This window comes from Balaenoptera borealis (assembly GCF_965194805.1).
Source record: "Balaenoptera borealis genome assembly, chromosome: 15".
NCBI lineage: Eukaryota > Metazoa > Chordata > Mammalia > Artiodactyla > Balaenopteridae > Balaenoptera > Balaenoptera borealis.
The window spans coordinates 70,634,537-70,655,183 of NC_138871.1; the positions used below are offsets into that span (position 1 = coordinate 70,634,537).

Below are 20,647 nucleotides of genomic sequence, written 5' to 3' on the forward strand. Positions count from 1 at the left end.
TGGGAAAGAATGGCTTCAATCCGGCAGTTCTTGTGTATTTCCATTCAAGCTCCCCTCCCTCAATCCTTCCAGCACCTGCTATATGAGACAACAGAAGCATTTGTCCTAGGAGAGGAGGATTAGCTGTCCTAAGAGAGGAGGGTTTCCCCTCCTTCCTTATTCTTAAGAGACTAGGAAGAATTGTGTACCTTGAACCAACAACTATTCAGCGTAAAATAGTATGTGACGCCTTCTTCGCCAAAGTGGTCGTATATATATATTCCCAATGAGCCACGCCGGTCGTAAATTTGCCGCTTCTTAGGGTCACTCAGTACGGAGTGGGCTGTGTTGATCTCCTTGAATATTTCTGCTGCTTGAGGGTCCCCTGGATTCTTGTCTGGATGATACTTCAATGCCAGTCTCCTACCCAAGCAATACCCAAAGGAGGGTGGGAAGAGGATGGGAATGGCTGGGGAGGGAGGGTTAGGATGAATGACAGGGATAGGTCTCTAGATGGTGAAGAAAGAATGCATGAGATGTGGTACAAAGGATGGAGGCAAGCAGCCCAAGTCTACATTCCTTCCCGTGTCACAATGAAGAGGATGATGGCCCCACCTGGCCCCAAAGTGAAGGCTTGGGGATTTAAAAATGGGTCAGAAAGCAAGGTAGAGGGAAAAGGGTTCAAGGGGGAGAATTGCAGGATTTAATAAGGGGTTGATGTCTGAACCTGTAGGCCTTTTTGATGTCTTCAGGTGAAGCGCCCTTCTTAAGCTCCAGCACTGCATAGAGGGTTGATCCAGTTTTGGACAACCGGCGGGCTGCTTCATCCACGTGAGCCATGATCTGGGTCAGAGGAGAAGAAGCATTTGTGAGAACTTCCACAGGTGAGGCCACAAAGAAGTGAACTTCCAGTGACAGGAAGCTCATCACCTTCAGGGGCTAGGCAGGTAAGTGGCTACAACGGGACAGGTATAAGACAACAGTGACTGGCATCTGTGACTAGCAGGAGAGTGCAGGTGACAAGACCTTCAAATTTTAAAGAGGAAACATCTCCTCACATTTCCCAGTGTCCTTCAGATACACAGACCTCCAGACACACCACATTCTACAGAAGTGAAGCCAAGGGAGGTCTAAACCCTGCAAAAAGATCGATTTTGTCCAGAGCTACTGGTACCTTAAGTAAACAGCCCCGAGCCTGTCCAAGCTCATTACTGGGTTTGAAAGACCAGCAGGGCCCCAGCCCCTAAACAGCTTGGGTGGGGAATCATGGAGGTCCCCAGTTCCCAAGGGAGAAACAAGTCAGACCAAACCCTGCGCTGCCTAAGAGAAGTCAGGCGTCCAAAAGCCAGGCCAGAAGGCAGTGCTTGCACCTAGGCCAGAGACTTTCTTCCTCCTAACCTCCCCTCTCAAACCCTCCCACCTCTGTCCCTCAGGGAGAACAGAGGGGTGACTCAAGAGATAAAGGAGGAGCTGTGGGGCAGACCAGAGAGGTAGCAGCGAGCAGGACCCCAGAGGGTCGGGGGAGTGCTTGGGAGGCTGTGGCTTGGGAGAACCAAGGCAACAAGCTCAGAGGGAACGCTCTGGTTCCCCAGGTCCCCTCTGGCTCTGTGTGGACCCCCAACCCGGCCTGGCGTCTACCTGGGAGTCGCTCTCTTCAGCCGGGGAGGCCTCAAGCAACCTCCATCAAGGTGTGAAACTTCACACGGCAGCGGGCCAGTGGCCGACTGCGCCTGCGCGCTCCGTCAACACTAGGGGTCCCTTTTTGGCGCTGCAGGTAGGTCTGGGAGGGACTTATTTCTCTCGCGGGGAGCCTGAGCGTAGGGATCTGCCTGGCGCCAGCGGCCAAGGGCTGCGGCGCATCGGTTCCAGCCCCACCCGCGGTGCAGCCTGCAGGGCCGTCCCTTCTCGGGTTGGGGCGGGGGGGGGACTCATTCATTCTGATCAGGGACATGGCTCATCAACTCACCGAAGGAAAGCTAACGGGGCTTGCAGACCGTGGCTGTATGAGAGGTATGTTTGCTACAAACCTTTCTCAAGAGGTATATTACCTTCTCAGTCTTCTTTTACGGAATTTAGGGGTCTCCACTTGGTCCTTTTCTTCCCTTCTGCCGGGAAACTCCTACACATGCTTTAAGACCTACATCAAATATCAGTATTCCTAGGAAACTTTCCTTCATTCCCTCAATTGTTCTCACCTTCCTCTGTAAAAGCATTTATCCTATCATATTGTAATTTAGATGGCATGTTCCTTTAAATTGATGTCTTGAACATTTCCAAAAGTCATTACTGTTCTTCAGAAACTTCCTTTAAATACTATTACATCACGAGGATGTACCATAATGTAATTATATAATCCAGATTGGATAATTGTTTCTAATCATTTGATAGTATAATGACCTTATTATGAAAATTCTTATCTTTAAATCTACAAATAAATCTTTTTTTTTTTTTCTTTAGAGTAGATTCCTGGAAGTGGAATTATTGGGTCAAAGCGAATATTTTTGAGGCTTTTGATCCATATTGCTAACTTTCTTTCCAGAAAGTTACCAAAAGTACCAATTTACCTCCCTAACTAATTTACATGCTACTTGCAGGGCATAGGAGCACCTATTTCTACTCAATTCCTGTGATCTCTTACAGGTTTGCATCCCTTATAATTTACCACTTCATGATGTTGGTTTTCGTAACAAAGGAGCACTCAATGGCTCCTATAACATGGAATTGAAAGAACTTTATTGTTTCAATCCTATCTCTCTGTTACCTCTCTTGTGACTTATTATCTCTTCCTTTTATTACTGTTACCTGTGTACATTTACCTTCCCTTCTAGGTTTTAAGTTGTAAATACTGCACCCCAGAGATGTGAGCCATCTGAGCAAACTAAAGAGTCCATGGGCAACAGGCACAACGACCACTGAATTAGTTTATTTCTGTAGATCTGTGATCAGTGTAGGGGTGGGGATGAAAATCTTTGGTACCCCTCACTGAGTTCATAGGTTCTGGGTTACATGAGTTTAGAGGTTAGTCACCTAAAGTAAAGGAGATAAAGCTAACAATTTTTTGATGGTTTGTACTATGCCAAATTTCTCTAACTAACCTCCAGCCTTTCGTCACCATCATGGAGGGACAGAACTAGAACAGCCCAAGTCATTTCTTTACCAGCACTGGGAAGAGAACAGAAGGCACTGGAAGTGCAGTGCATTTACAGGGAACGTCTCACCTCAGTCTACAGGCCCAGTGTGGTCCGGCCCCTGCCTCTCACTCCAGCTCTACGGAGTACCACTGTCTTGCGTGCTCTGGTCTCTGCTGCACTGCTTTTCTGTCAGTTCTTTGAAGACACCGTGTTCCCTCCCACTCCTCTGCCTGGAGGGCTCCTCCCCAGGCTACGTGCATAGCTGACTTCTCATCCTTTGTGGCTCTCAGCTTCGTGCCTCCTCGGAGAGTCCTTCTAGATTGAGTTCCACTTCTCTCTCCCCATCTCGTTAACATCCTCACCCTGATTTGTGAATATATATTTATCTCACGTTGATTTGTTTAAGGTCTGCCTTCACCGGTAGACAGTGAACTCCATGAGGGCAGGGACCTTGTATGTTTGCTCACCATTGTATCCCCAGCACCGAGAACCATGCCTGGCTTATGATAAGTGAATTAATGATTTGCTGAATGAGCTATAGCAGAGGGAGCCCTCTGCTGGTCCAGTGGAGGCCCAGAGTTTGGGCCATAGCAAGAATTGCCTGCGACAGAAGCAGTTAGCTGGGGAATTGGACAGGACTGCAGAGCCCACTTTTCCTCATAGGATCTGAGACAAGAAGAGACATGAGGGGTAAAGAGACAGAAGGCACTAGGAGAGATAGTAATGGCGATTCTGGGCTCCTTGTTTCTTGTTTGTCTTAGTTTTCCTCCAGTTCCTAACACAGTATCTGGAATATTGTAGGTACTCAATAAATGTTGGTTAAGTTGAATGAACAAGCACGCTTTTGTGTACCTTTTCTGAAGCACTTTTACCTCATTGTCTCCTTTGATCCTCACAACAACCCTGGGAGGTGGTATGAGCCCGTCCCTGCTTTACAGAAGTGAGCCCAAGAAAGAGCCAAATTAGGCTCTGAGAAGAGTTAGTAAACAGCTTTCACATCTTGCCAGAGGCTCCAGAATGTTATTACTTCTTATCACTGCCCTCTGACATTGTAATTAATTCTAATCATAGTGGCTCTTGAAATAGCCATTATCTTTAAGCCTTCTGCGCCTCTGCTCTGAATGAGATGACACTGCAGGCAGTAGCTGCAGAGATAGGAATAGAGCAAGCAGGTCAGCTGGCATCCTCTGGCCAGGGGCCTCCACTTGGCCTTTACCTAGAAATAGACCCTTTTTGACTCCATTTTCCATGCACAGGGTCTCTTCTAACATCCAGCACAGAACTAGGAAGAACATACAAGCCAGGAGTCAGAAGCCCTAGATCTTCGTTTTGGCTCAGGCTCTAACAGGCTGTGTGATCTTGGACAAGTCACTTAATCTCTGAGTCTCTTCCCTCTTCTGTAAAATCCTGTGCTGTTTCACAGGGTTGAGGTCAAGACTAAATTAAATTTGGTTGTAAAAAAAAATGGAAAAAAATTTTAAAAACCATGCTAAAGAATGATGACAGACTCAAATCTTTTCTGGAATCATTTGCCCTCCCGTCATACCTTGAGTCAGTGATCTTAGAAGTTTACTATGTCATAGAGCCATTTGGTCTCTCCTGGAGAAAACCAAGAAGCATCCCTTATTTACCCACAAACAACTAAAGTTTTAGTCATATAGCTGGAATATACACATACAGACGGCAGACATTGGCATATTTATACCCAAAATATCACGCTCTCGAACATATGCAGTGGGAGAGAGAGATCATAATTTGTCACACCCAACCCCCAGGTTCTAGAATCGTACAGATTTTGAGCTGGAAGGGACCTCAGAAACTTAACTCTCATACAATGCCTTCCTTTTGTAATTGAGAAAAGTGTGGCCCAGAGGAAGGGATTAACCTGCCCAAGGTCAACCTGTGAGGTCCAGACCTGTCTTCTGACTCCAAGTTCAGCGTCTATACTGTGTCTGCTCCTTATACACACCAGCTCCCTTTCCACTTTAAAATCTAAGTGTAGAAACAGACCAAATCCGTAGTTGATATTCACCTCTTTTCATGGTGACGTCAGGTAATATCCTGCTTTCCCTCCCCCCAGTTGAAGGCATACATACTACATGTGACTAAAAATACCTCTGGCCCCGTTTGTTTGCCTGTCCTCCCCAGGGCAGACGTCCCGTGGTGGGAGGTGGAGGCCTTCCAGTTAGAGAAGCTGCTTTATACCCCTGTCCTCTCTGCCCTGCAACCCCAGACTCTGCAGACCTAAGGGCAGGCTAACAGGGCACACCTGCCTTACCTGTAAAATGGAGATAATAGTCTCTGCCTCTTAGGGTTGTTAAGAGGATTAAATATTTAATCTGAACAGTGCTTGGCATGTGGCAAGTGCTATGTCATCGTCGTCATCATCATCATCGTCATTCTTTCTATCCTGTCTCCTCCCAATTTTGTAAAGAGAGAAATTGCTTTCATTCTGTCTCTGGGAGGAAGGGGGTAAATCAGGGTCCTCCCTCTAAGAAGATTTGGAAATTGTCATTGGAATCCTTCCATCCCCTTTCTACATTCTTTTCTCAGCCCCTTAGAACCCTATTTTCTCATTCCTCTACCCAGTGCCCTCTGCCCTCCAAAATATCCATAGTGTTCCCCAAGCAGTCAAAACTCCAAAATTACCTCTCTCACTTCCTCTCCTCTAAACATTTCTAATAAAAATGATTACCTCCATAAAATTATCTCATCCCTACGGGTTAGGTGGAAAGCAATCTAATTAAAACCCTATAATTCAGCTTATAGTGAGAACAACTGTTAATACTTCACCCTCTTAATTCTTAACCAACACAAAAGGAATAACTGGCAGAATTTCAGGCAGTATGACTGAATGAAGTGAAAAATATCAGGCTCTGTTTTGGGAAGAGACTTTGGGCCTTAAATCTCTCCTCTCCTTTCTGTTCAGCTCTACCAACTTCATGTCTTTTCAATTCTGGGGCTCTGCATTATTCTGTGTCTCCTCCTACATCTCTGATAAGTTTCCTGTCCCTTGCTGGCTCCTCTCCCTTCTTTCATTTCCTCATTGTGGATATTCTGTATGGTTTGGTCTTTAAGCTCCTGCTTCTTCTCTCTCCTCTCTACTTCAGAGATGCAGTCTGTGGGCATGGCTTCAGCTGGCACTACTCTGCTTTAGCTCAGCTTAGTGTCACCCGCATGCCAGTCTCCCATTGCCTCAAAGCCACACTGAAATCTGAGCTTATGACCTTGCCCCCAGACTGGTTGTCCCTCTTGCTTTTTCTATTTACGTTAATGTTATGACTCTTTCCAAGATAATGCTGCTCAAAACCCAAACATCAGTGGGCTGTGGACCATTATTTCCCCCAAATTTGGGCCAAAAAAATCTTACTAATTTCTTTTTTCAAAATTGCTCTTTCATTGTCCCTTTCTTTTCAGCTCCCACAGCTTTGAAGCACCTCAGTTAAAGGATTTCCAGGTCACACTGACTGTTGTCCTAGCCTTCTAACTGTTCTCCCTGCTGCCAGTCTTATCCTGGATACTGGTTACCAGATCAATGTTCCTAGAGCAAAGCAATGTTTCCATCGTTACCACTCCTTTGCTCATAGCCTATGGGGTGCAAAACAACCCTTTAAATATGGCAATGAAATCTACAATCTGATACCATGTTATCCCTCCAAATGCATTGTCTGCTATTGCCCTGAAGTAAACCTTCCATAACCATCAGTCTTTTTTTTCCTCCTAAATATTCCTGTTCTTTCTCACCTCGATACCATTGCCCTCACACCAGTTCCCCTCATGAACTGTCCTTTTAATTAATCAGTTCACTTACTCAACAAATATCTATTAATCGTTGCTCTATGCCTAGTACCTTGGATACAGTGATAATCGGCTCTCATAGATTATAGCTTAGTGTGGAAGATAGACATTCATTTATACCTTCAACAAATATTTATTAGGTGCTATCCTCTGCCAGATTCTGTTCTAGGTACTGGGGATATAGCAGCATACAGAACAGACAAAAACTTCTGCCATCATGTAGCTTAAATTCTGGTGGGAGGAGATAGACAGTAAACAAGATAAGTAAAATATTCAGTGTGTTAGGTGGTAATAGTTGCTATGGAGAAACATAAAGCAGGGGATGGAGATGGAAAAAATTTGAGGGAAGACTGCACTTTTTAAAAGCATAAGCAGAAAGGGCCTGTAAAAGTGATATGTATATTTTGTAATATTTATTTATTTATTTTTGGCTGCATCGGGTCTTAGTTGCACCCATTGCGGTGCGCGGGCTTCTCTCTCTAGTTGTGGTTCATGGGCTCTCTAGTTGTGGCCCGTGTGCTCAGTAGTTGCGGAGCACGGGCTTAGTTGCCCCGTGGCATGTGGGATCTTAGTTCCCTGACCAGGGATCAAACCCACGTTCCCTGCATTGGAAGGCAGATTCTTAACCACTGGACCACCAGGGAAGTCCCTGTAAAAGTGATATTTGATTCAAGACCTGAAGCAGATGCTCAGGTGAGTCGTGAAGACATCTGGCAGAGTGTATTACAGGTAAAGAGATGAGGAAATGCAAAGGCCCTGGGGTGGAACACACCGGGTATGTCGTAGGACCCACCTGCACAAAGGCCAGAGTGGCTGGGGAGTGAGGTGGGAGTAGTATGAAATGAGATCAGATGGGGCTAGATTGCATAGGGCTTTGCAGGCCAGTGGAAGGCCTTTGGCTGATACTGAGACAGAGACTGATGAAATCTGGCCTAGTTGCCTAGCCCGGATTGAGGATAGACTATAGGGCAACAAAGGTAGAAAAAGGAAGACAACCTAGGAGGCTACTGCAATAATCAAGAAGGCAGACGATGGTGGTTTAGACAAGGATGGGAGCAGGATTTGTTGACAGACTGGATGTGGGGTACAAATAGAGAAGTCAAGGATGACTCTAAGGCTTCTGGTCTGAGCAAGTGGAAAGATGGAGTTCGCATGTTCTGACATGGGAGGACTGCTGGAAGAGAAGGTTTGGGATAAGGGTGACGATCAGGAGCTCAGTTTTCGATGAAGCTTGAGATGCCTATTAGACATTAAAGAGGAGAGGTCAAGCTGCCATTTGGGTATATGAGTTCAGAGTTCAAGTGAGAGATCTGGGAATCACCATATAAGCTGCCATTTATTTTTTAAGTTTTTTTTTTAATAGAAACTTTCAAACACATATAGAAACAGAATAGTACAATGATCCTCCATGTATCCATCACCCAGCTTCAACAATCATTGTTTCTTGCTGTTTCTAGGTAGTATTTAAAGCCTTGAGACTGGATGATATCTCCATGGGACTAAGTGTAGGAAGGTAAGAGAAGAGGGTGACCAAGTACTGGAATATTCCAGCATTAAAAGGTTGGGAAGATGAGGAGGAACCAGCAAAGGAGACTGAAAATAAGCAGTCAATGAAATAGGAGGAAAACTAGATTATGGTATCCTGGAAGCCAAGTGAAAAAAGAAATAATCTCCAAATAACAATTTAATTACAGTAGGGTAAGTGCTAAAGGCAGAAAAAGAAGTGTGCAATGAGAATGCATAACATGCACTAGCCTGATTTGGGGGGTCAGGAAGGCTTCTCTGAGGATGTGACATTTAAGCTGCAGCCTTCCCTCATCTTCTGTATCTCCAACTAAAATCCTGCTTCCTCCATCCTGCTTCCACTCTGACAATCAGCTCCTCCTTTCTGGGATGGCTTTATCGAGGACTATGTATCAGGCACTATGGTGTGCTGGGGACACAGTGTTGAGAAAGACAACAGCTGTCTTCAGAGAGCTTGTACTCTAGTGAAGAGACTGACAAGTAAACGATTTTGTTAAAATGTGGTGAGTGCTAACATCACCGAGGCACAGTGGGCCTTGAGATCACCAGGGAAGGGCACATAACCCACCCAGGGGTGGGAGGGGTCAGGGAAGGCTTTCTAGGGGTAACACCTCTGTGCATACGCTTCAGCTTGGCTTGGCCCTTTCAAGTGTTAACCCTTGCCCACAGCCTTGGATTCCAAATCTTGCCTGAGATCCCTGGCCCAGCCTAAATCCTGACCTCAGCACTGGGCTTTGCTCTCCTTCTCTCTCAATATGAAATGGTCCAGCCTGGGTCTCCCTGAAGCCTTCTTCTGAGCTGCTCTGTTGCCCTCTGCTCTGGAAGCTGGCACTGACCTGTCCTCTAGGGAACACCCAGGCCTTCCTGCCTCCACAACTAATAGCAGACTAAGGACTCACCTTAGGGAACATAGGTATCTGAGGAAGGCGTAAGAGCATGTGGGTAAATAAGTAACCAAAATCTGCAGAACAGAAATCTCTTGCAATCAAGTTAAAGCCAGGATGGGAGAGAACACGTCTATCTTGTTCACCAGGAATCCGCAGCTAGGATAGCAGGGCGCATGGCAGGAATAAGTGTTCAGTAAATGTTGAATGAAGACTAGAGTTCCATACAGGGCACCAGCCCTCAGCTGTCCTTCTAGCTCCTGCACAGTTTTCCTAGCTCCTGTCCAGGTGCAGAATGCCTTCCTCCGACCTGGAATTCAAGAGGACCCTTTGCAAAGATTTTCATAGGGCTACTTGATGGTTCTTTAAGAAACAGGTGCAAGCTGTCTGTTTCACTGCCAGGCTTTTCATGCATAAATTTCCAAGCAAAAGAAATTGTTGGTATTCTCCCTGCCGTTGCACTCGACTTCTGGAGGCAGCACGTTCCAACGCCAGAGAGGCGAAGCGAAGGGCAGCCCTGTTATCCATCTGCTCCGACGCCCCTTTCCCGTCCTGCCTTCTCGCTCCCCGCCGGGTGGCGGTGGTGGGGCGGGCACGTGCCGGCGTCTGCGCCCCCTCCCGGGCACCCGGGGCTGCTGTCCCTGCGCCACGGGCTGCCCAGGAAAGGAAATCCCGGAGGAAGCCATTGTTATTACCACGTCCCCCTGCTGTCGTCATCGGCCGAGGCGTGCCTAGAAGCCCGCCCCCCACACCCCGTCCCGCATAGGGTCCCGCGGTTTCTGCCCATTTTCGAGGCTTTGGGCGAGGCTACCACATCTGAGGCTTTGGGCGAGGCTACCGCATCTGAGCCCTGGAGTGAGCAGTGGCCCTCACGTCCCAGCTCCAAGGCTCTCAGAATTGGCAATGCCCCAGGCCCAGTGCGGACGGAGCTTCGAAAACCGACGGCGCCAGGCGGGACGTGCCCGGGGCCCTGGCATAGGCGAGCGGGACATGAATTCCACCCCAGCTCTGACACGGACCAACAAGGTGACCTTGCTGGTGGCTTCCCCTCTCGCCTTCCTATAACCCACGGAGGGAGCTGAGGCCCCATGCCTCTAGGGGAGGTTGGGGGACGAAAGCCACCCCCACCCTCGCTCCCTTGCTCCGCGTGGACTTTGGGCTGCGCCTTAAGGGAAGAGTGTGGAGAAGAGGCTGGCGCGGGCCCCGTGCAGGGCGTGGGTGGAGGCGGCGCCGAGGGCGCGCGCAGACCCTTTCGTTCTTCCGTGCCGCAGCGCTCCCGGCGCAGTACAATCTCTTAGCACACGCCGCCCGCAAACCTTGGCACAAGCCGCACTCTCCCCGCCGGAACAGCCAGCCCGCCGCCCAGCTTGCCTAATCCGTTCAAGCCTCACCTCCTCCGCGAAGCTCTCCCAGGTTAACCCCATCACTTCCAACCACTCTAGCTGGCACGTCCTCTGGTTTTTTTGTTTTTAGAAGTACACACGCAGTCTCATTGTCTGAAAAACACAATGTTGGGGTTAGATGACTGTCACCAGAACCCTAAATTCATTCTGACGGGTATTCTGAAGCCCAGGGTATTCTGAAGGGTGCGTTTGATGGGCTTCTTGCCTGGGCTAGCTAACGACTCTCACCCTCCACCTTCCCCATCCATGCTCACTCTTTCCCCTCCTCCTACGGACCCTTCTCTTCACAGAGTGTCACAGCTTGGAGTGCACAATCCAGTCACCACTCCTTTTCATTGTACACTGGTGGCAGGTGTGAGGGGCACAGAACATTGAGCATTTGAAGCTTCGGCTCCAGGCTCGGCCACAGACTGCTGTAAGTCACTCCTTCCCCTGGGCTTTAGTTTAAATGAGGCAAGATGAAGTAATGCCCGGGAAGGTGCTACAGGTTTGGAGGTAAGGACCAGCTGACCGCAGCCTCCCTCCATGAACTTGGGGCTTGTGACCCCAGAGAAGTGGAGCGCTCTTCCTTTCGGCTGCTCCAGCCTCTCAGTGACAAAGCTGCGGCTGTGCGCTCTCTCCAGTCGCCTTGTGGCGTCCTGAACCGGGGAGGGAGAGAGGATGGGGTTCCAGTCCCAGTCCTTTATTCACTGGTCGCATGACCCCGGACACTTCTTCCTCTGGGACTGTTACTCGTCCGAAAAATAGGGATAATAATGGATTGAAGGAGAGCTGGAAGCTTTTTGTCGCCCCATGTCTCTATAAAAATAAATAATAATGAGCGGTACAGTGCTTGGCAGCAGACTTTGCTCGCGAATTCCGACCCCACATCCGCCACAGAGGGGTTTCTGGCCGGAGTCCCTGGAGTTCTCCCGGATTTGTCACACAGCTTACCCCACATTCTCTTTCTGGTTCTCTCCTCCACACCTGCTTCTGCCTCCGTGTGGGGAGGCTGGGGCCACGAGGTGACGGGTGGTGGGGAGAGGGGGTGGGATGCCCTGGCGCGGACCTGCACGGGGCGGTGTCCCTTGGGCGAAGATTGGTTGGAAGGTCCCTAGGCTTGAGGAGCTCGGCTGGGAACTGGTAGGCAGGGCTTGGGTAGGGGCGGGGCTGGTCTGCCTAGGGGTGGGCTATGGAGGTTAGGCGTTCTCTAGAACCCGGCGGGGGCGCAGAGAGCTCCCACCGCCCCACCTGGCTCCGGCACCGGGAAATAGGGCTATGCCTACGGGGACGGGGCTCCGGGGGCGGGGCTTAGGCGTGGGGGGAGAGGCTGGGGAGCCTGGAGGCGGGGCTTGGGGAGCTCGCCCCACGCGGGGCGGGGCTCCAGCAGCCGCGGGATCTGCAGTTCGGACTGCCGGCGCCACAGTCGCCGCAGTTCCCTCCACTGTGGTGGCCCCGAGGCCCTGCGGGGAGTCTGGGGGTCGACGGGCCGCTCGGACTTGGCGCGGGGTTGGCCACGCCTCTCTCTACCTCGGTGCGGCCTAGACGGTCGGGGCCGCGGGGAAATGGAGGCTTCTCCTGCCACGGGGGGCTCTGAGACCACTCGCCTAGTGAGCCCCCGAGACCGCGGCGGCGCTGGTGGCGGCCTGCGTTTGAAGAGGTAGGATTGACCTGGGTCGGCCCTCGGCTGGGGGGGGGCGCCACCCTTCCGCCTTCCGTCCACTTCGTTGTCTCTCTCGGCCGGCCGGCCCAGCGCACCGCGACCCCCTCGGCTTCGTGGCGCTGCGCTCTGTCCCCTCCGGCTGCACAGAGAGCCCCAGCCCGCCCAGCCAGCCCCGACCCCCGCCGCTCAACAGCCCGATATGCCTCCTCCTGGCCACCTTCTTCCTCCCGGTCCCGGGAAACTGCTCCTCGGCCCGCCCCCCAAGCCTCCCGACCCCTCCGCCCCCCCCGCCGCGTCTGACTTGCCCGCGAGCGACTGCACCTCCGTCTGGCCGGAGTCCGCGCCAGGTGCCCCGATGTACGCATTGCTCCGGGGTCGTAGGAGCCCCTCGCCGCCCAGGCCTCCGGCCCTACCCTCCGCGCTCCCGGGCTCGGGGCGCCCCCTCCAGAGTGGCCAGCTGTGGGCACCCGGGCCGACGATGGGCCCGGGCTCCGCAGCGGGTCTTCCGGGCTCCTGGGGGGCGGGCGGCCGCTGGGAAGCGAGGGGGCGGTAAGGAAGGAGCAGGTGCGGTCTGGGCGGCGGGGGTATTCCCGGCTACGCACAGACGGGGCCGGGGGCGGCGAGGTGTGAAATGAGGCGCTTGGAGCGGTTGGGACAGCGGGCCGGGGGCGGCCGGAGAACCGCCTCCGCGTCCCGCCGGCCTCCGGCGCCCGGCGCCCGCCGACCGCCTTGTCCCTCCGAGCGGCCGCGCCAGGCCCTCCCTGGCCACCTCCGCTGGCCATTTTGTCTCTTTGCCCACCGTTCGTTTATCTCGGGAATTTGACAGCGTCTCCGGCTTTTTCTCTCTCCTCATCTCTCTCTATCTTTCCTTTTCCCTCCCAACCCCTCTCCCTTTGTCTCGGATGTGGTGCCTCTGTGGGTTTCTCGCTCTTTCCCTGGATGGGGGCCGTAAACCTGGGTGGATGGGGGAGTGGATGAGCAGAAGGGAGGGAAGACTTCCGTCGGAATCTCTCCCGCGGAGGACTGCAGACGGGGGCAGCTGTGGCCCTGGCGTCTCTTCACGTGCCTTTCGACTCTGCTTCAGGCCAGTCTCCCCTCTACCCCGCTCAATAGTATTTGTTGTTTGTTGGGGGTTTCAGAGGGCCAGGGAGAGCAAGTTGTCTTTCCTCCTCTGCACACAGCAGGTAGCTCCCCGAACCCCTACACACCAACAATGAGGCTTCTTTAGTGCCCAGTTAATGCAAAACAAAAGGGAGCAGCCTGTTGATGGGTGACTACCTTGATGCCTGGCCGCGCTGTGTCTTACAGGGCCAGGAAAGGCATCTTGCCCTCTGCCTCAAAGCCGCTCGCCCTCTGTTTGCTCTTCAGACCCTCATCTCTGACTCCCAGCTTATCCTCATTCTCATATGACCATTAGTCACCAAATCCTGCAGTACTTTCTGGAAGAAGCTCTTCCCTACCTGCCTGCCTGTCTCTAAGATTCTGCGCAGGGAGCCTCTGGCCTTGTCTGTTCTGGACCGCTCTATCTCCTCTCTTCTCTTCCTCCCAGACTAGTACATCGTCAAGGTCATCCATCTCACAGCTCAGGAAAGATTAAATCAGTCAGTGTATCTCCCTTTATGTTACTTTGAGCCCATCAGTTTCCTCCTCAGCCCTTCCCCTGGTTCCTCACACTTAAGCTCCAAGCTGCATATCTTGTCATTGTCATTCCATGTGTCTGGAGCTCCTGTCTCTACCTAGGTCTTCTCTTAAACATCTCCTCCTCTGTGAGGGTCTCTTCATCCCCTTTAGAGTTGGTCACTCCTTCCCCTGTGCTCCAAAATCCTTTGTTCATAACCCTCCTGGCCCCAGCTTCTCCTTGCATAGTCAGTCATTTGCGACACTTCTGTCTCTCCCACTAGATTGAGCTTCAGTACGTGTACGCTGCTTGGTACTCTCATTGAAGAATGAGGATGGATTTCAAAGCCACCCTCATCTCCCATCTCCTCTGGAAACACACCTGGAATCATACACACCCAGATTCTAAGTCTTGGAAGGGGATTCCAAGAAGTTAATCTACCTGCCAGCACTTGTATTTTCCCTAGAAGCACCAAATGTGCCCCCATCTCCCTCACAGCTGAATTCGCCCATTGGGCAGAGGCTGTCCTCAGCCAGAAGGCCCCAGGCACCCTTCCCACTTTACTGCTGTGATCACATTTCTATCTGGAGCCTTCATTTTCTCTCAAGGGTATTCTTGTGACACCTCCATGAGTATTTCTAGAACTGTACTTTTCTATTTAGGTCCTTTATGCTGTGGAAGGTTCTGTTCTCCCTGGGGTTCAGGTTGGGTAGTAATGGGGGTGAGAGTTAAGCCAGAAAGGACTGAAAACTCAGTTAACCTGAGCTCAGCCTCTGGCATCCCCAGGGGAGGCCTCCAGCCCCGCTCATTTGTCCAGGGAGGCTTACTGAACTGTGCGGTTAAAGTGGCCTCTGCTGGGTGCTTGTGGCCACACTGAGGTCCAGCTAACATGTGGCAGACTCCAAGCCCAGCACTCCTACTGCTACCAATCCCAGCCACACCAGTCTGCACTCTCTCCTCCCCATGACAACCCAGCTCTGGAATCTGGCCATTAGTTCTCTGTGCCAGGAACTTCAGACTTTTTGGGTCCCAGCATTCTACTCTCCTCTTAAAGGGCCACGTCTAGCTGAATGTCTTAGAGAGAGAAGGTGAAGGACCTGGGAGTGGAGGCACCAGGAGGTAGGTCCAGCAGGGAGGCACTAAGGCCAGGACCACGTGCTGAGCCCCACCCCACACTTTCACACCACTTCCCCTTCATATTGCCTTTGCCGGGCACGTGCACCTACTCTTTATCAAAATCCTTCCTATCCTTCCAGGCCCTTCTCAGGTGCCTCCTTCAGTTGTTTCCCTGATTTCCTCATTAGAGTCAGTATGTGCTAAGGCAATAGCTACCTTTTGCTACATCTCATAGTATTTAGGTACACATTTGTCTTGTTCACCAGAGGCTCCCAGAGAGCAGAAAGGATATCCTGCTCATCTTGTGTTCTTCGTGGCGCCTATCATATTGAATTGATTTGGTTGGAGTTTAATCTCAGCTCGACCACTAACTAGCTGTGTGGCCTCCGTAAGTCCTCTCTCCCTTTGAACCTCATACTTCTAATTCTTTAATAAGTGGTAGACTAGACGTCTCTAAGGTGCTTTCCACGTGTGCTCTGAGATTCTATGGCTCTGTATGTGAAAGGAAAAGGGAGGCTGGAATCTGAGTTGTCCATTTAGCCCCATCTCTCCTGTGGCCCTCTGTCCACAAGGCCTCGGGAAAGGATAGAGAGGAGGGACATCTGATGAAGCCGGTCTGGGGGATCCAGGACCTGGGAGTGAGGAGTTAGCCCTTGAACCAGACCCCAGCTTGAACTGTGCTGCCTGCCTCAGTCTCTTCACAGAGCCCTCCGAGCCCCTCCCCGAGGAGCCCAAACCCGTGGAGATGTCCTTCCACCACTGCCACAGGGACGCTCTGCTACAGCCAGGTCTCACCCCTGAGAGGCTGCAGGCGCAGAGGCAGCTGTGTGCCGCCTGTGCTGTGTGCTGCATCTTCATGGCCGGGGAAGTAGTCGGTAAGTCGGAAAGCAGTTCCTCCAACACCATCCTCCGGATGCCTGCTTAAGCCACTTCCCATCCAGAGTCCCAGGAATGTTCCTGGGTGGAGATGCAGAGAAGATGGGGATGGCTGGGACCGGGGAGGTGGGTGCCCAGGACCCAGAAAGTGGGAGAGGGCGAGGGACAGCACCAAGGGAATTCAGGGCTGGCTCATCAGTATGAACTGGTCTTGTAAAAGCCCTATTTTCTTGTTATTAAAATATGTTATTGTAGGGAATTCCCTAGTGGTCTAGTGGTTAGGACTCTGCGCTTTCATTGCTGAGGGCGCAGGTTCAATCCCTGGTCGGGGAACTAAGATCCCACAAGCTGCGCGGCGTGGTCAAAAAAAAAGTTATTGTAGAAAAACTAGAATATGTGAATGAGTGAAAACAAAAAACCCCCACAAAATCCCATGTGTAATCCCATCACCAGAGAAAAATTGCCGTTCACATTTTGGTATATGTCCCCCCGCCCCGTCTCTTTTCCATGCCTCTACACACACTGCATGATATTTTCTAAATGGACCAGACCATATATCACTTTACTCTTGCAGGTGGGTATTTGGCGCACAGCCTGGCCATTATGACTGATGCAGCCCACCTGTTGGCAGATGTGGGCAGCATGATGGGCAGCCTCTTCTCCCTCTGGCTCTCTACCCGTCCAGCCACCCGCACCATGACCTTTGGCTGGCACCGCTCAGGTAAGGCCCCTGCATGGTCTGATGACCCCCCCAGTCTTGCCAGAAGGTACCTCTCAGGGTCCTGGGCAGCTCTCTGATAGCTTGTCTTCCCCTGCAGAGACTCTGGGGGCTTTGGCCTCTGTGGTCTCCCTCTGGATGGTCACTGGCATCCTCCTGTACCTGGCCTTCATCCGCCTGCTGCACAGCGACTACCACATCGAGGGGGGTGCCATGCTGCTGACCGCCAGCATCGCAGTCTGTGCCAATCTGCTGTACGTTCCAGTATGGAGCAGGCACCGTGTGGGATTCAGGGCGAGGGCTCCTCCTCCAGGACGGGAGAGCAGGCTCTCCTCTCCCGGACAGACTCGCAGCACGCATGTGCTGTTCTCATCTCTCTGCTCTAGGGATGCCTGAGAAGGGACTGGGGTAGAGACCTAAAATTCAGAGTCAAAAGACCTTTGTTAAAGGCCTGCTGTGTACTGGCCACCCTGCTGGGGGCTGTCATCAGCACTGTCTCATTTAAAGCTCACAACCACCCCATGAGGTAGGTAGTATCACTCCTGGTATACAGTTAATCAGATAGATCCCAAGAGGTGACCAGGGGACTTGCCCAGGGCACATAGCTACTTTAGTAGCAGGGCCAGGATCTGAATCCACGTCTCTGGCACCACGTATTCTTGCCCCCAGGCTGCATTACTTGTCTCTCTTGGACCATATTGTCTTTTTCCTGGGACTGGGAAAATAGGGAGAAAATAGGTGGAGAGAGGGCTCCTGGGGAGGTGAGAAGAGGAGGTGTGGAAGTGGGCAGAGGAGGCCGGGAGCAGGCCACCTGGGCTGAGCTGCTCTGCTTCCCCCTCAGAATGGCCTTTGTGCTGCACCAGGCCGGGCCCCACCACAGCCACGGGTCCAGGGGGGCAGAGTATGCACCGCTGGAGGAGGGGCCTGGGGAGCCCCTGCCCCTGGGGAACACCAGCGTCCGGGCGGCCTTTGTGCACGTGCTGGGGGACCTCCTGCAGAGCCTTGGGGTGCTGGCCGCTTCCATCCTCATCTACTTCAAGGTACTGTCTGTGCAAGCCTGCCCCAGCCTTCCTCCCCCAATTCCACGCCCCAGCCCCTCCTTCCCTGGACCCCCACCCACCCCACTCCAGCTCCCAGCTCCCCAGGACTCCTGGCCCAGGGTTATCGTCCCTTTCACCCCAGCAGGGTTCTCAGGGGCCTCTCAGGTCCTGTTTGTCCAGGATGCCCCTAGGTCTTCCTCTGAAAGGTCCCTGATTCCCAGGCTTAGGGCTTTCTTTCTCTACAGCCTCAATACAAGGCAGCTGACCCCATCAGCACCTTTTTCTTCTCCATCTGTGCCCTTGGATCCACGGCTCCCACCCTCCGAGATGTTCTCCGCGTCCTCATGGAAGGTGAGTCAGACGCCACTGCTCCCCAGCCCCCCCGGGCCCTCTCTGACCTCACCCCAGGACTAGGCGCCTCTGTTTTCTCTGGAGAAAGTGTGGGGAGAAGGCCTGTTGGTGGAAGGAGGATTCAGGGACGGGGTAAACTGTGGGGGTCAACAGGGTGAGTGGTACAGGATGGGGGAGGTGGGGTCCTGGGCTCTGGGCAGGAGTGGCCCTGGCAATAAGGCGTGGTGGGTGCTGCTTGCAGGTACCCCCCGAAGTGTGGGGTTTGAACCTGTGCGGGATACCCTGTTGTCAGTGCCAGGAGTTCGGGCAACCCACGAGCTGCACCTGTGGTCCCTTACGCTTACTTACCATGTTGTCTCCGCACACCTGGCCATTGGTGAGTCCACACTGACCCCAGCCAGTTACTTTCCAGAAACATTTCTCCCTTCCCCTACCACCATCCAAACTTAGGAAGATGGTCTGAATTAACTGCGAATGTTTCCATCTCTCTGTCTTTTGTATATCTCTCTCTCTCTCTCTCTCTCTCTCTCTCTCTGTCTGTCTGTCTGTCTCTCTCTCTCTCTCTCTCTCTCTCTCGTATGTTGGAGGCACGGAGCCCTGGCTGGACAGGGTTTTTTGGGGGAGGTTTCACTCTCTCTGAAGTAGTGCGGTGAACCAGCAACCCTTTAAAAGATCACTGGTACCTACAGGTCTCATGATGGGGCACAGTTAGGTAAATTATGGCTCCTCCACTCAGTGGAGTATCATGTAACTTTTAAAAATGATGATTATGAAGACTGTAGGGCAACTAGAAAAAATGTTTATGGTATAATGCTAAGAGAGAAAGCGGAATATAAAATTTTAGCTACATTATGGTTCAACTATTTAAAATATATATGGTGACTCACAAGCTGACAAAGAATTTTTGAGTTTCTTCCAGATGCAAGAAGCAATCAGAGACATGCAATTTGGATGCCAAAAATATTATACTTTGTAGGATATTTGATGGTAACTCTAGAGGGACAATGAGAACAGAATATTTAACATCTGGAATGTTGTGGAAAATCAGGTGGTATTGCTGCTGAAATACACAGCTGTATACTGATACTCAAAGAGCAGAAGAGAATAGAAAAATAATGGTCTAGTGTGTTAGCCTAGTCGATTAAGGATGAGTCTCTCCGACCTTTTTGACAGTTTTACACTGTTCATACAATATATAGAGAAAATAAAGCTCCCCGTTCAATCTTGGCTTTCATGCCATGCAAACCCCTGGTTCCCCTTCACCCATCCTTATCTGGGCCCCTTGCTGGTTCCCAATTCCCCTGGAAACCTGCTGCCTCTTATCACTCCCCCGCAGACTCCACGGCTGACCCTGAAGCCGTCCTGGCTGAAGCCACATCTCGGCTCCACTCCCGGTTTGGATTCTCCAGCTCTACCCTGCAGGTCGAGCAGTACCAGCCTGAGATGGCCCAGTGCCTGCGCTGCCGGGAGCCCCCCCAAGCCTGAGGCACGGCCGCACCCTCACCCCACTGCCAGGCCCAGGCTCAGCCCTGGACTCTCAGCAACTGCCTCCCTGCTCACGGAGAAGGGACGGAGCTGGGTCCGTACCCTTCCTCTCTGCCCGCTTCCACCTGCCGACCCCCCAGCCCCAGTGGGCAAGACCAAAGTGTGTGTGGGGAGTGGGGCCAGAGTCAGGCTGAACAGGGAAGTCAGGGCAGTTGGGGTGTGTAGAAGTCCTGTGGTCCCTGCTCCCCGTGCTCGGGGGAGCCCCCAGCCTCCTGTCCGTGCAGTTCATTTGTCTGTGTGGCAGGCTGGCTGGCTGGGGGATCTGCCTGTCTTTGTGCTGTTGGTGTGCCTAAGCCTGGGGGAGGTCAGCAGGGGCCCCCTCCCCACGTGGCTCTCTCTCTGTCTATGCAGGAGCCCCAAAGCCTGCACTTTGTCCGTGTGTTCTAGCCTTATGGTTTTGTGTGTGTGTGTCTTGGTGCTGTGGCCTGTGTGTCTCTACCTGTGTGGCTGTGCTATGGTCTCTGTGAGCCTGCACCATCCATGTGTCTGTCTGGGGGTCTGTCTGGCCATCCCTCTGTTGGTGCTGTGCCCTCGGCTCTCCCAGAGAGAGGGAGGACTCCGCCGCAGCTCTGCCAATAAACTTGTACCTAACTGCACCTTTCAGCCCCTGAGCTGACTCCTCAGGAGGGGGACAGAGAATCGGTCATCTGGGAACGGATAGAATCCCTCAGCCAGAGTGACCTTGCACAGCTCCCCTACCCCCTTCCCAGCCTCTCCATCCTCTCCACCCTCAAATATCCATTCTGATGTAGGCTGAAACCCGCCGGTCCCTTTACTGCCTTCCCCTACTTGGCAGTGTGCTCGAGCTTGGGTCTTTGGCTCAGGGAGATGCCCATTCGTTCTGGGCTTGGTTATAGGAGAAAGCTGGATGGCAAGGAGCTGAGGGATACTAGAGCCATTCTGAAAGGCTTCCGCAGGCCAGGATGGCCTTGGGCTGGTTGGCGGGAAGCTGCAGCCATTTGGGAGAGAGGGGTTGGACCACAGTGCTGATTTGCCTTTGTTCTCAAGCTGTGTGAGGTGCT

General features: G+C 52.1%; 2 protein-coding genes across 5 annotated transcripts in view; one reads left to right on the top strand and one right to left on the bottom strand.

Annotated features, from left to right (window-relative positions):
- The window catches only part of DNAJC5G (DnaJ heat shock protein family (Hsp40) member C5 gamma), an 8,187-nt gene extending 3,236 nt beyond the window's left edge, over window positions 1–4,951 (bottom strand). For both annotated transcript variants that reach the window (XM_082357770.1, XM_082357769.1), the window contains exons 1-2: window positions 707–4,951; window positions 189–402 (exon numbers count right to left, since the gene is read on the bottom strand). In XM_082357770.1, the coding sequence (XP_082213896.1) occupies window positions 189–402; window positions 707–906 (414 nt within the window). In that variant the 5' untranslated portion in view covers window positions 907–4,951. The remainder of the gene's footprint in view (window positions 1–188; window positions 403–706) is intronic.
- A 7,092-nt stretch (window positions 4,952–12,043) lies between these two features.
- SLC30A3 (solute carrier family 30 member 3) lies at window positions 12,044–20,221 on the top strand. 3 transcript variants are annotated; one of them, XM_082357756.1, is made up of 8 exons: window positions 12,053–12,358; window positions 15,789–15,970; window positions 16,546–16,692; window positions 16,790–16,943; window positions 17,531–17,729; window positions 17,975–18,080; window positions 18,322–18,456; window positions 19,417–20,221. In XM_082357756.1, exons 1-8 carry the CDS (start codon window positions 12,264–12,266, stop codon window positions 19,563–19,565), a joined length of 1,167 nt encoding a protein of 388 aa, XP_082213882.1. In that variant the 5' UTR covers window positions 12,053–12,263; the 3' UTR covers window positions 19,566–20,221. The 3 variants fall into 3 exon arrangements, with proteins under 3 accessions (XP_082213880.1, XP_082213882.1, XP_082213881.1); XM_082357755.1 differs by lacking the exon at window positions 12,053–12,358 and adding an exon at window positions 15,304–15,483; XM_082357754.1 differs by lacking the exon at window positions 18,322–18,456 and having other exon boundaries at window positions 12,044–12,358.
- The last annotated feature ends 426 nt before the right edge of the window (window positions 20,222–20,647 follow it).

Coding starts and splice junctions, on each gene's coding strand:
- SLC30A3 (XM_082357756.1), top strand. CDS start 12,264: ATGGAGGCTTCTCCTGCCACGGGGGGCTCTGAGACCACTCGCCTAGTG. Junction 12,359..15,788: donor GGCGGCCTGCGTTTGAAGAG/GTAGGATTGACC, acceptor TGCCTGCCTCAG/TCTCTTCACAGAGCCCTCCG. Junction 15,971..16,545: donor CATGGCCGGGGAAGTAGTCG/GTAAGTCGGAAA, acceptor TTACTCTTGCAG/GTGGGTATTTGGCGCACAGC.